The sequence below is a fragment of the Pelodiscus sinensis genome, chromosome 27, assembly GCF_049634645.1.
Source record: "Pelodiscus sinensis isolate JC-2024 chromosome 27, ASM4963464v1, whole genome shotgun sequence".
In the NCBI taxonomy this organism is placed as follows: Eukaryota; Metazoa; Chordata; order Testudines; family Trionychidae; genus Pelodiscus; species Pelodiscus sinensis.
Window position 1 is genome coordinate 278,881 of NC_134737.1, and position 14,176 is coordinate 293,056.

Sequence of the window (14,176 nt, forward strand, 5' to 3'; positions counted from 1 at the left end):
GCTCAACTTTCTAGGGACTAAATAACTTATGATTTTTTCTGTGCATTTCCCCCCCTTTGCTGCAGGTTGCTTTCTTTCCCTCTAGCTCTGACCTTCTTGGAAGCAACATCTTTTAATCCCAGTGTGATGGGGCACGGCCGCCCCGCCCTCCAAACCCCTCAGCGGCTGCCATGTTCGCAGTTCAAGGGGTTGGGTATTGTACAGAAAGGGGGATTTTAACATTGAAAAGACTGGTTTAATAAGCAGCCATGTAGGCCCGGCCCGGCCCAGCCCGTGAATTTGTAAGCTGCCAAGATCCCCACACGCTCCTATTCCTGCTGGAACTGTTGCCTCCAAAGCTTATAGGAGAGGCTGTAGTTTTGCCTAACGCGCATTTCTGACTCTGACACTGTGTCTGTCACCTGCTAATACTGCCAAGGAGCAGGCAGTTCCAGCAAGGCTTGCTGCAGCTTCACAAAGTTTCTCACTGACATCAGGATTACACTCACTAAGACAAATCTGATTTGGACCAAAGTGGGGTCCAGCAGAGAACTTGCAGGCCTACCGGAGTGTCTTTGAGTGAGCCTTCTCCCCCCCTTACTACTTGTTCCCAGAAGCACTGGACAAAGCCTCTGGGTGTTGCTTTGCAGAATCATTTCCTGCAGCACTGAGACAGTTTGCAGGTTTCCGTGATTGCACAAACTTGCACTTTTTTCAGAGAGGAGCCACTTGCTGGAGATCTCATCAACCCAGTGCTTGCTCATCTAGAAACACTGGAGGGGCCAAACATCCTTGCACTGGCTGAATACCATGCAGTGTGCTACTATAAATGAAAAGGAGGCGGATGGGCAACAGGGCTTTAAACCTGCCTGTGCAATGGCACAATGGGTAGCTGGCATCCCCTCAATGTATACCTACTTTGTGGGAAGGAGATCAACAGTGTGGATACAATTCTTATGCATCATTAATGCAGTTGCAGAGGTTTCCCATGTGCACTCTTCCCTCAGAGAAAGCATAATCTGAATGAGGAAAAGGCTTGTCTGATTGCCCAGAGGCCTGCTCTTCACTAGAAGGACTCAGCAGCAGGCTCGTATAGTTTATCCCAATGTCACCATCACTATGCCTAAGACTGTGCATGTGATTAGCTTTGTCTGACAGAGAAATCAGCAAAATGCATCAGCACCCAGAGTTGCCTTGTACCTGAATGGTGAGCCGGAATCGGGGCCTAGGCACACCTCGTAGTGTCCATCTGTTGTTCTCTTCAGCCTGCAACAAGCTTCACAGATTCAGATTTCATGGGACATGTTCCCACTGCTGAGCTGGGGGGAAAGAGCAGAGCAAAGAGAAAGTGAGAAGGGATGGAGTAAACAGGAAAGGAGCCAGGCCCCTCCCTTGGGCACCGTAAAGAAGGCCATTTCTAATCTTTGTAATCCAGTTAGCAATCCCTGCACAACGGTTCAGGACACATTTGGTCACATTGCTAGGCTCCACACTCACGCACTTTACCCATTGGAAATGGAAATAGGTGCCAGTTAGGCGATCCAAGTTCAAATATCCCTGTCAAAACAGAAGCCCTTGAAGATTCCTGAACTAGTCTCTTGGAATTTAAAGTAAATTGTAATTCCACATAAATCTCTCTCTCGAGTCAGGAAATAAGACTTTTTTTTTCATATGGCACCTTTACTCTTTTTGGCTTGAACTTCTCTGGAGGGTTATTTTGGACCTAAAAAAAAGGAACTTGAGCATAGTGTGCATAGCAAAAGGAGAAAAACAGGAAACCCGCACAATACTGTGCATACATGGAAAGAGAGCATAAAAAAGTTCTGTCGCTCATAAAAGAACAACAAAACGCTTAGCAAGTGATCACCACTAGGATGAAATAAGAATATTGGGGCCTCTATCCTAATCTCTCTGGTATCAATGGATTATCAGAAAACTCAGTTTTCAGGACAACCATAACGAAACGCTATTTCATTACTGGACAAGAAGTCAGACAATATTGTTCTCCAGGCATGGGGAAATTAAGGATACATTTAAAGACTTATTCTGGAACCAGTTTAGGAACATTCATTCAAGGATAAAAGTTCTGATATTCCTCGTTGGTTTTTTGGAGGTAGAGTGAAACTAGCATTTATTGGCAGCACGTGGTATGTATATGTAGCTAGTAAGAGTCTAGGAGCAAGGAATGTGTCTTTTTATCTTCTCATTACCAATGACACCAGTAATCTGTATATATAATATAGCAATATTATAGCATAATATTTCAATATAAATGTATCATTGCAGTTTATGCATTATGCAATCTAGGTTTGTATGGTGATAGGCAGATGAAAAAGAAGATACAGGCCTTGCTCAAAGTACGTAACAGTTGTAACTCTACCTGTAAAGAGATTTTCAAATTGAATAGCTAGACATTATGGCTGTGTCTAGACTGGCAAGTTTTTCCGCAAAAGCACGTGCTTTTGCGGAAAAACTTGCCAGCTGTCTACACTGGCCGCTTGAATTTCCGCAAGAACACTGACGATCTCATGTAAGATGAGAAATGCTATGCTGCTCCTGTTCGGGCAAAAGCCCTTTTGCGCAAAGCTTTTGCACAAGAGGGCCAGTGTAGACAACGTGGTATTGTTTTGCGCAAAAAAGCCCCGATCGTGAAAATGGCGACCGGGGCTTTCTTGCGCAAAACCGCGTCTAGATTGGCACGGACGCTTTTCCACAAAAAGTGCTTTTGCGGAAAAGCATCCGTGCCAATCTAGACACTCTTTAATGGAAAACTTTTCCGTTAAAAGCATTTGTGGAAAATCATGCCAGTCTAGACGTAGCCTATAAGATTAATTAGTTTACTTTTTCCAAGAGAAAAGTAAGACACAACTTGATTAGTTGTGGGGAAAAGGCATTGAAGTAGAGAGTTTTTTAGCAGACAAAAGTTGAACAAAATCCAATGTCTGGAAACTGAAGCTGGACAAATTCAGATTGGAAATAAAGTGCCAGTTTTTACAGTGGAGTAACTAACCACTGGTATAGACTATAGCTATCTCATTTGTATGAAGAAAAAACATGGTCACCATTATAATCTTTTCATAACCCCCAAACCACCACTCACTGCAAGGATAGAAATCCTGGAAATCACAAATTAAAGTGACAAATAAGGCAGGGGAAATAAGAAAGCTCTTCTGACATAGAATGCTCACGTTGCATAAGAAATTACATCATCAATAGAATAAAACCCAGGGCACAAAAAGGCATGATTCATACAGGTTTCTTTACAGCAAGTACCTATGTTAGAAATTTGATTAACTCGTGTGAAGTGGCTGTACACATACATCATCATGATAGTGTTATAACGTTAGCCCTTCTTTTATTTACAAAGTGCTCACACCAAGAGCTCCTTAATAAATGTATCTCCAGTAAGAGCCAAAATGCTGCTTCTCTCTTGTCTAAGTCTCTTAATTTCTCTCTGCCTCTACCTTGCAAATTGTTCGGGCTGTGGTTATGTAACATAAAATTGTGTAGCACTGTTTGGATTCAAAGCGATTTTCTGTCATGACATTGATGGCTGCTGGCACCAGAGGGCGCCAATGACATATGAAATGTATGTGACACAAAGGCCATGGCTTTTGAGAAAATCAGTTTAGTTTCCAATCATATGTGTCTATTTATATGCATTCTCATAATTCATACGTGACAAAACTCATCCAGACTGAAGGCTGACAGAGGACTGACTGTGGCGGATTGTTGGTCATTAATATCAGTCCCAAATGGGAAATTGCAGCAAGAGAAGAAAAACCAACCCCACTCCCTCATTTCCCTTTTCTTGTTTCGTTTCAGAGACAGTTTCCACCCCACCCACTGTGCCAACCTGGTGGGGAGTATGGTTCTTTGTGTCCCCCTGGGCCAGAGGTTCCCTTCCTCCAGCATGGGCTAGCAGGCAGATCATGGTACTAGATTGCCTGCTCCCTGTCATACACTGGCTAGTGCAGACTCAGATTTGCATGTTAGAATATCAGCCAGGAGAGCTGCATGAGCCCAGCAGCTTCTGAGATGTCTTTAGATAACACTAAAGGTCTGATTTCTGGCCAGGTCTACAAGATATACATCTATAAGTGTAACTAGGTTGCTCAAGGGGGTGTGAAAAATCCACATAGTTCTAGGACCTAACCCGTATATGGGGGAAGAGCTTCTCCTACCAACATAGCTACTGCCTCTCAGGGAGGTGGATTCTCTGCGCCAATGGGAATAACTCTCCCCTGTCAGCTTACAGCATCTTCACTGGAGTGCTAGAGGGGTGCAGCTGCACTGCTGCTGCATTTTATATAGAGACTTGCCCCTAAAGCCTTTTGATCTCCCTTCTCATCCTCAGACCCTCAGCATGGCTACGTCTAGACTGCAAGCCTCTTTCGAAAAAGAGCGTCTAGACTACAACCAGTACTTTCGAAAAAGCTCTGTTTGCATTACATAGCACCTTTTTTCGAAAGAGCACTTTGGAAAAAAGGCGTTCTTCCTCGTAAAATAAGATTTTCCACGGTCAAAAAACCTGCCACGTTTCTTTCAATTTACTTTCGAAAGAATGCAGCAGCAGTCTAGACGCAGGGGACTTTTTTTTTTTAAAAAGGCCACTTTAAAAAAAACAAACCCTGTAGTCTAGACACACCCCATGGCTCACAACTACCTAAGCATTAAATTCCCTACCAGTTAACACAGGCCTCATCATTACTACATTTCCCTTTGGCAACAGTCACATACCTTGTCAGGCCAATAAAATTTATTCAGATTGAAACTGTAGGGCACAAATCTGGGACTTTCTCTGCTTAGCTTTTGCCACTGCATCCTGAGCCAGAAATACCCCCGAGTTGACTGCTCCTAGCATCAGAACACTCACAAGACTAGAAGAAAGTGCCAATCATAAAGCCCAAGGTAGATTTCAGCCAGGAATGCACTGAAGGTGCTGCAAAGTGATGGCTACATTGGTGTACTGGGGATTGCTGTTTTGCTTAGCTTTATACAGCATGTACACTCCTATTTCCCACAGCAGCATCTGCACTGCAAGACGCAAGGATCATGCATCAGACGGTGAGGCAGTTATGTCACTCCTCCGCTTTCCAATGAGAACGTCATACCTCCATTACTAAGTCTGCCTATGGGCACGTGTTTCCTTTTCATCAGCACTACTTTACAATGAACAAAGGGAACCAGAGTAATGACAAGAATGTGACTGGTGCATCCCCAAGCTGGATTTCTATCTGTATCCTGAGCCCAGCATGAAGCAGGAATAATGAGCAATCCAGAGACACCTTAAAGACTAAGGGTACGTCTACACTACAGCGCTAATTCGAACTAACTTAGTTCGAATTAGTTAATTCAAACTAAGCTAATTCGAACTAACGCATCTAGAACTAAAAACTAGTTCGAATTAGCGTTTTGCTAATTTGAACTAGCGCGTCCACATTAAGTGGACCCTGAAGCGGGCTTAAGGCTGGCCGGAAGCAGTGCCGGCAGGGCATCAGAGGAGGACTTAGAGCGTGGAGCTGCTGTCTCAGGGCTGAGCTTAAAGGGTCCCGACCCCCACTCCGGACAGACAGTTCTCAGGGGTGCCCCGCTTGCAAAGCAGTCCTGGCTTGGAGTGCCCTGAGTGCCCACACTGGGCACATCACAGCACTCGGCCATCAGCCCGGCTGCACTTGCCACAGGCTGCCATCTGGGGAGAGGGGACAATTGGGGGGCTGCAGGAGAGCTTCCACCCCCAGAAGCCCGCAGAGCCAGCCCAGTCCTCCCCATCGGGGGCTCGTGCCCCATTCCTCCCTCACCTCCTTCCACTTGCCCCTCTTCTTGATGTACAAAATAAAGATAACGTGTCTTCCAAAATGGAATCTGTCTTTATTGAACAAAACTGGGAGAGACTGGGAAAAGGAGGTGGGAGAGGGGAAGAGAGAGGCTGGGAGAGGGGAAGGCAGGAGTTGGGTGGAGACGGTGCATACAGAAAAGTTCTTCATTAGTTCCCATAAAGAAGGACTAGAGGACACCAAAGGAAAGGAATGGGTAGCAGGCTTCAAACTAGTAACAGAAAGTTGTTCTTCACAAAGCAAAGAGTCAACCTGTGGAACTCCTTGCTGCAGGAGGCTGTGAAGGCTACAACTAGAACAGAGTTTAAAGGGAAGTGAGATCAAGTCATGGAGGTTGGGTCCATGGAGTGCTATTAGCCAGGGGGTAGGAGTGGTGTCCCTACCCAAGGTTTGTGGAAGGCTGGAGAGGGATGGCACGAGACAAATGGCTTGGTCACTGTCTTCGGTCCATCCCCTCCAGGGTCCCTAGGGTTGGCCGCTGTCGGCAGACAGGCTACTGGGCTAGATGGACCTTTGGTCTGACCCAGGATGGCCATTGTAAGCTCAGGGCTCAGGGTCGGGGGTCTCAGTGGACCCCCTTGATTCTCTTGCACACCTGCTTCTGGGTGGCCAGGCTGGCAGCTATCCTGCCCAAGCCGGCCACTTTCCTGTGCCTAGTGCGGAGATCGTGGACGAGGTCCACGATGTCCGCACTAGCCCAGGCGGGTGCCCGCCTCTTGCAGTCCTGGGAAAGCTCCCGGGAGCCGCCAGCCTGGTCCCGGAAAGAGGGGGAGGGCTAGGGGGCATCGGGTGGGTGGCTCGATCCGTGCCAGGTGCAGGGTCTGCTGGCTGGGTGCTGGCAGGCTTGCACCTGGCACGGGCACCGTAGCCAGCCCGTGCCCCCTTAAGGGGTCCGGGGCTGGGAGGGGGGCAGTAGAGTTTCCCTGGTGTTGGCCAGAGTGGCCACCAGGGAAACCTGGGGAGGGCTAGCCTCCCACTAGTTCGAATTAAGGGGCTACACACCCCTTAATTCGAACTAGCTAGTTCGAACTAGGCTTAATCCTCGTGGAATGAGGATTACCTAGTTCGAACTAAGCACTAGTGTAGCGCCTATGAAAGTTAGTTCGAACTAACGTCCGTTAGTTCGAACTAACTTTGTAGTGTAGACATACCTTAAGAGATTTCTGTGTGCATAGGCTTTCATGGGCAAAACCCCACTTCATCAGATGCATGGAATGGATATTACAGAGGCAGGCACAAATATACTGGCACATGAAAAGAAGGAAGTTACCGTATCAAGTGGAGAACCAGTGGTAAGGAGGCCAATTCAATCAGGGTAGATATGGCCCATTCCCAACAGTTGAGGAGGGGGTGTGAATACCAAGAGAAAGAAAATCGCTTTTGTAATGAACCAGCCATATCCAGTCCCTATTCAAAGCTTAATATGTCAAGGATATGGGACACAATCATACCAGGATATAAAATATATTGAAAGGATAGAGCAGGCCGGGTGGGTGGCGGAGTGGCACTGTATGTGAAAGATAATGTAGAATCAAATGAAATAAAAATATTAAATGAATCAACATGTTCAATAAAGTCACTATGGATAGTAATTCCATGCTCTAATAATAAGAAATTAGCAGTACGGATATATTACCGACCACTTGACCAGGACAGTGATACTGACATAGAAATGCTGAGGGAGATTAGAGAGGCTACCAAAATAAAGAATTCTATAATAATGGGGGATTTTAATTACCCCCATATTGACTGGATACATGTCACCTCAGGAAGAGAAGCAGAGATAAAATTTCTCAATGGCTTAAATGACTGCTCCTTGGAGCAGCTGGTGCAGGAACCCACAACGGGAGAGGCAGGTCTCGATTTAGTCCTGAGTGGAGCGCAGGATCAGGTCCAGGAAATAACCGTTACAGGACCGCTTGGGACTAGTGACCATAATATAATAACATTCAACATTCCTGTGGTGGGAAGAACACCTCAGCAGTCCAGCACCCTGGCATTTAATTTCAAAAAGGGGAATTACACAAAAATGAGGAGGTTAGTTAAACAGAAATTAAAAGGCACAATGACTAGAGCCAAATCCCTGCAAGCGGCATGGAAACTTTTTAAAGACACAATAATAAAGGCCCAACTTAAATGCATACCCCGAATTATAAAACTTAGCAAGAGACCTAAAAAAGGGTCACGGTGGCTTAACCACCATGTAAAAGAAGCAGTGAGGGACAAAAGGGCATCTTTTAAGAAGTGGAAGTCCAATCCTAGTGAGATAAATGGAAAGGAACATAAACACCGTTAAATCAAGCATAAAAATCTAATAAGAAAAGGAAAAAAAGATTTTGAGGAACAGCTAGCCAAAAACTCAAAAAGAAATAAAAGGTTTTTTAAGTACATTAGAAGCAGGAAGCCCGCTCAAAAACCTGCGGGTCCCCTAGACGATCGAGATATAAAAGGAGCAATCAAGGACAATAAAGCCATTGCAGGGAAACTAAATGATTTCTTTGCTTCAGTCTTCACGGCTGAGGACATTGGGGAGATTCCCAAATCTGCACCATCCTTTGTGGGTGATGAATCTGAGGAACTGTCCCGGATTGAAGTGTCATTAGAGGAGGTTTTAGAACAAATAGAAAAACTGAATGTTAACAAATCTCCGGGACCGGATGGCATTCATCCAAGGGTTCTAAAAGAACTCAAATGGGAAATTGCTGAACTATTATCTGTGGTTTGTAACCTATCCTTTAAATCGGCTTCCGTACCTAATGACTGGAAGGTAGCCTATGTGACACCAATATTTAAAAAGGGCTGTAGAGGCGATCCTGGCAATTACAGACCGGGAAGTCTAACTTCAGTACCAGGCAAATTAGTTGAAACAACAGTAAAGAATAAAATTGTTAGGCATGTAGAAGAACATAGTTTGTTGGACAAAAGTCAACGTGGTTTCTGTTAAGGGAAATCATGTCTTACTAATCTGTTAGAGTTCTTTGAAGGGGTTAACAAACATGCAGAGAAGGGGGATCCAGTAGATATAGTATACTTAGATTTTCAGAAAGCCTTTGACAAGGTCCCTCACCAAAGGCTCTTGTGTAAATTACATTGCCATGGGATAAGAGGGAAGATCCTTTCTTGGACTGAGAACTGGTTAAAAGACAGGAAACAAAGGGTAGGAGTAAATGGTAAATTTTCAGAATGAAGAGGGGTAACTAGTGGTGTCCCCCAAGGGCCAGTCCTGGGACCAATCCTTTTCAACTTATTCATAAATGATCTGGAGAAAGGGGTAAGCAGTGAGGTGGTAAAGTTTGCGGATGATACCAAACTGTTTAGGATAGTCAAGACAGAAGCAGACTGTGAGGGACTCCAAAAAGATCTCACCAAACTGAGTGTTTGAGCAACAAAATGGCAAATGAAATTTAATGTGGATAAGTGTAAAGTAATGCACATTGGGAAAAATAACCCCGACTATATGTACAGTATGATGGGGGCTAATTTGGCTATGACAAATCAGGAAAGAGATCTTGGAGTTATCGTCGATAGTTCTCTGAAAACTTCCAGACAGTGAGCAGCGGCGGTCAAAAAGGCAAATGGGATGTTAGGAATTATTAAGAAAGGGATAGAAAATCAGACCCAGAATATCTTACTGCCTCTGTATAAAACTATGGTATGCCCACATCTTGAATACTGTGTACAGATGTGGTCTCCTCACCTCAAAAAAGATATTTTGGCCTTGGAAAGGGTTCAGAAAAGGGCAACTAAAATGATTAGGGGATTGTACGGGTCCCATATGAAGAGAGGTTAAAGCGACTGGGACTTTTCAGTTTATAAAAGAGGAGACGGAGGGGGAATATGATAGAGGTCTATAAAATCATGAGTGGTGTGGAGAGGGCGGATAAAGAAAAGTTATTTATTAGTTCCCATAATAGAAGAACTAGAGGACACCAAATGAAATTAATGGGTAGCAGGTTTAAAACTAATAAAAGAAAGTTCTTCTTCACACTTTTCTTCCGCTATTTGATCTGAGGAAGTGGGTCTGGCCCACAAAAGCTCATCATCTAATAAACCATCTTGTTAGTCTTTAAAGTGCTACATAGTCCTGTATTTTGTTTCAGCTACACCAGACTAACACGGCTACATTTCTATCACTCTTCTTCACACAGCGTGTAGTCAACCTGTGGAACTCCTTGCCAGAGGAGGCTGTGAAGGCTAGGACTATAATAGAGTTTAAAGAGAAGCTAGATAATTTCACAGAGGTTAGGTCCATAAAAGGCTATTAGCCAAGGGATAGAAATGGTGTCACTGGCCTCTGTTTGTCAGAGGCTGGAGAGAGATGGCAGGAGACAAATCGCTTGATCACTGTCTTTGGTGCACCCTCTCTGGGGCACCTGGTACTGGCCACTGTCGGCAGACAGGCTACTGGGCTAGATGGACCTTTGGTCTGACCCAGTATGGCCATTCTTATGTTCTAAGATACAGTAGAGTAGGGTTTGCTTCTGGCAATGCTAGTGCACTGTATATGGAAATTCCAGACCTGTAAACATGGGCAACTGTCAGACATTCTTGTGTAAACTGCTGCTTAAATAACACCCCTAGAACATTGTGAACACCACTGCGGAAGCAGAATTCCATATCTGTATTTGAACCATGACAGTAAACTCAAGTTTAACTGTGGCTGTTACATGTGGGATGTAATGTTTTGACGTTATTGATTCAAACAGGTAATTCTAAAAATTCAACAAACATTCTATGTTCGCATTCTTTGAGTTTTGTTCTGTTAATGGCTAGTATCACTACCCCAGTTCAGAGCCTCCGTTCCAAAACAGAGTACAATTGCAGTTATAATGAGACTGCATTAGTCTGTTTGATATTGAAGTTTTTAGGTTAATTGTTGCTGAAATAGGATGTTCTGTGACTTCCTGCTGGTTGCTGTGAATATGATTTAGACTGAGAATGTTGCAGACATTGCTTAATCACCACATTTCATGAAATGACTTGAAAGAAAAGTAATTGTGAGAAGGGTGTATTAAAACCACATCAAATCATCTCTAGCAAACTTTGCTACTATTTTCTAAACATCCAAATTTCAAACATATTATAGCTCTTGTGGCCAAGTATGTTACTGATCCTCCTGGAAGCACTAAGAGTATTAACATAAAATACTTATTAGAGTAAATGGCCACGGAAAGCTGTCACACTGAAGAGTGTTAAAATTGAGCAGATGTTGGTGACACAGAATTTAGAGTAGTTACTTGGGATGTTAAGAACACATGAAGAGAGATTAAAAAGACTTGGGCTTTTCAGCTTAGAAAAGAGGAGACTAAGGGGGGCTAGGATAGCATGACTGCTATGGAAAAAGTGAATAAGGAAAAGTATTCATAAATTCATGGAGGTTAGGTCCATCAACAGATATTAGCCAGGGTGGGTGGGAATGGTGTTCTTAGCCCCTATTTGTATGGAAATGGACAACAGGAGAGAGATCACATGAGGATTACCTGTTCTGTTCACTCTCTCTGGGGCACCTGGCATTGGCCACTGTTATCAGCCAGGATACTGGGCTAGATGCCCCTGTGATCTGACCAAGTCTGGTGGTTCTTATGTTCCCTCTGCAAGGAAAACCCTGGGGAAAAAAGAGAGAGTCAGTTGTTGTAGCAGCAAACATAATAAAGCACAGAGGTAATGTCTACACTGCCACCCTAGTTCGAACTAGCCTAGGATGGCTCATGGAGGCATTCGAAGTTGCAAATGAAGCCCAGGATTTAACTATCCCGGGCTTCATTTTGCATCTTCCCGGGCACCGCCATTTTTAAATCCCCCTTAGTGCGGGCTCCATGCCCGTGGCTACACGCGGCACGGAGTAGGTAGTTCGAATTAGGCTCTCTAATTCGAACTACCATTACTCCTCGTGGTTCAGATAGTAAGACAGATAATTTATTTTTGTAATTGCTTGCCTGAGCATTTCACCAGGTGTGTTGCTATGAAACACTGCACCCTAAGGGTGTGTCTAGACTACATGCCTCCTTCGACGGAGGCATGTAGATTAGCCAGATCGGAAGAGGGAAATGAAGCCGCGATTAAAATAATCGTGGCTTCATTTAAATTTAAATGGCTGCCCCGATCTGCCGATCAGCTGTTTGTCGGCAGATCGGGGCAGTCTGGATGCGACGCGCCAACAAAGAAGCCTTTCTTCATCGGCACAGGTAAACCTGGTTTCACGAGGCTTACCTGTGCCGATGAAGAAAGGCTTCTTTGTCGGCGCGTCGCGTCCAGACTGCCCCGATCTGCCGACAAACAGCTGATCGGCAGATCGGGGCAGCCATTTAAATTTAAATGAAGCCGCGATTATTTTAATCGTGGCTTCATTTCCCTCTTCCAATCTGGCTAATCTACATGCCTCCGTCGAAGGAGGCATGTAGTCTAGACACACCCTAAGACTGTTTTCCAATATCAGCTTCTTGTCAGTATATTCGTAGCTTAAAGGCAAGTAAACACAATATAGATGAGAAGTGTAGTGTAATTTCTAGCACCCAAAGTATCAAAGCCAAAGGTAGTCACTGAAAAGGAGTTTCCTATTATGTCTCAAAAAGTTCACCCCGACTTGCTCCAATGAATAAAGACACAAAGCAGGCTGGATATGTTTACATGTAGTGCTGTGGGTCAGACTGTAATGGAACCCTTTCCTATAAATATCAGATATGTCCAATGCATATGTTAACTGTAAACAATCTCTCGCAAAAGGAAAATGAAGCTTTACTCCTTAAGCATAACCTGCACCTTTCCATTTCATCTGAATGTTTCTCTTCCTCAGTCTGTGTGAATGGGATAAGTCTGATAGTGCTCTCAGAATACAGGAAATTAACCCAAGCAACACGCTGGCAAACAATGGCAAACAATGGCAAACAATGGCAAAGAAAAGAAAAGAAAAGAAAAGAAAAGAAAAGAAAAGAAAAGAAAAGAAAAGAAAAGAAAAGAAAAGAAGTCAGTGTTTTGTATGTGGCCTCACCTTTCCATCTTATATCGTATGCAGTAACCTCACTGGGTGGTGAACTGTTGTCTAAACAGGGGAGACTTGAAATTTCCAGTAGTTCCCATCATGACTAACAGCACAGAGGAGACTTAGTTTTACAACAAAAGCTCCCATTGCTCAGGTCCTTGCTTCCTCCCATTCTGGCTACTCCTTGAGGCCCTGACTACCCAGTCCTGGCGGAGGTGGAGCAGGCACCCCGGGCACATGCCTGATACACACTAACCAAAACAACTGCTGTAGAGCCAGCATACCAGAGTAGAAAGGAAACAGGAAGGCCACAAGAAACGCTTTTAATGACTTCCTTAAGATAAACTTCAAGAGAAATGCTGACACCACATACTGGCAGCTTAGTCCGTGTCTACACAGCAGGCAGTTATTTCAAAATAATATTGAAGTCCTGTCAAGCTGGAGGACTTCTTACCCGATTCCTGTAATCCTCATTGTACGAGGAGCAAGGGAAGGCGGAGGAAGAGTGCTCGACTTCTGAATAAGTGCTGTGTAGATGCTCCCAATTTCGAATAAGCTACGCAACTGATGTAGCTTAATTTGCATAGCTTATTTCAAGTTAAGCCCGGCCATGTAAATGCACCCTGAGAAATAGCAGCCCAGGATAAGGAGAATGGATGAAGACTTGTCAGAGAGGCAACATCCAGTTTTGAGGAACACTATCTTTCCCTGGTCACAGAAAAATACCAGAAAAAAAAGGACAGACAACTGTTCTGCATCAGTTGTGACCCAGCCCTTTCTTCCAACACTCCCTGAAACCGCTGCCAAATATCCTGTTGCTCAAGGATCAGACTCCTCAGTCACCTAAGAGCTCATGAAAATAAAATCTGTGAAAGATCATCCTCCACCTTCTATGATGAGGTAACTGGCTCGGTGGACATGGGAAAGTCAGTGGATGTTATATACCTTGACTTTAGCAAGGCTTTTGATACAGTCTCCCACAATATTCTTGCCAGCAAGTTAAGGGAATGTGGACTGGATAAATGGACGGTAAGATGGATAGAAAGATGGCTAGAAGGCCAGGCCCAGCGGGTAGTGATCAACGGTTCGATGTCAGGATGGCGGTCGGTTTCTAGTGGAGTGCCCCAAGGTTCGGTTCTAGGACCGGTTTTGTTCAATATCTTTATTAATGACCTGGATGAGAGGATAGATTGCACCCTCAGCAAGTTTGCAGATGACACTAAGCTGGGGGGAGAGGTAGATACGCTTAAGGGCAGAGATAGGATCCAGAGTGACTTAGACAAATTGGAGGATTGGGCCACTAGAAATCTTATGAGATTCAACAAAGACAAGTGTAGAGTCCTGCACTTGGGACGGAAGAATCCCAAGCATAGTTACAGGC

The 14,176-nt window shown here is 44.4% G+C and overlaps 1 protein-coding gene across 6 annotated transcripts in view; it reads right to left on the reverse strand.

The window, feature by feature from the left end:
* Positions 1-14,176, reverse strand: part of LOC142820909 (uncharacterized) — a 105,308-nt gene that overhangs the window by 23,228 nt on the left and 67,904 nt on the right. For 4 of the 6 annotated variants that reach the window (XM_075910468.1, XM_075910467.1, XM_075910469.1 and 1 more), the window contains 2 exons: positions 11,297-11,421; positions 1,180-1,298 (listed from right to left, as the gene is read on the reverse strand). Coding sequence is in view for 2 of the 6 variants with exons in the window: in XM_075910472.1 (XP_075766587.1) it covers positions 1,241-1,298; positions 11,297-11,421 (183 nt within the window). In the remaining 4 variants the exon portion in view is untranslated. The remainder of the gene's footprint in view (positions 1-1,179; positions 1,299-11,296; positions 11,422-14,176) is intronic. The other 2 variants (XM_075910466.1, XM_075910473.1) reach the window with 1 other exon arrangement.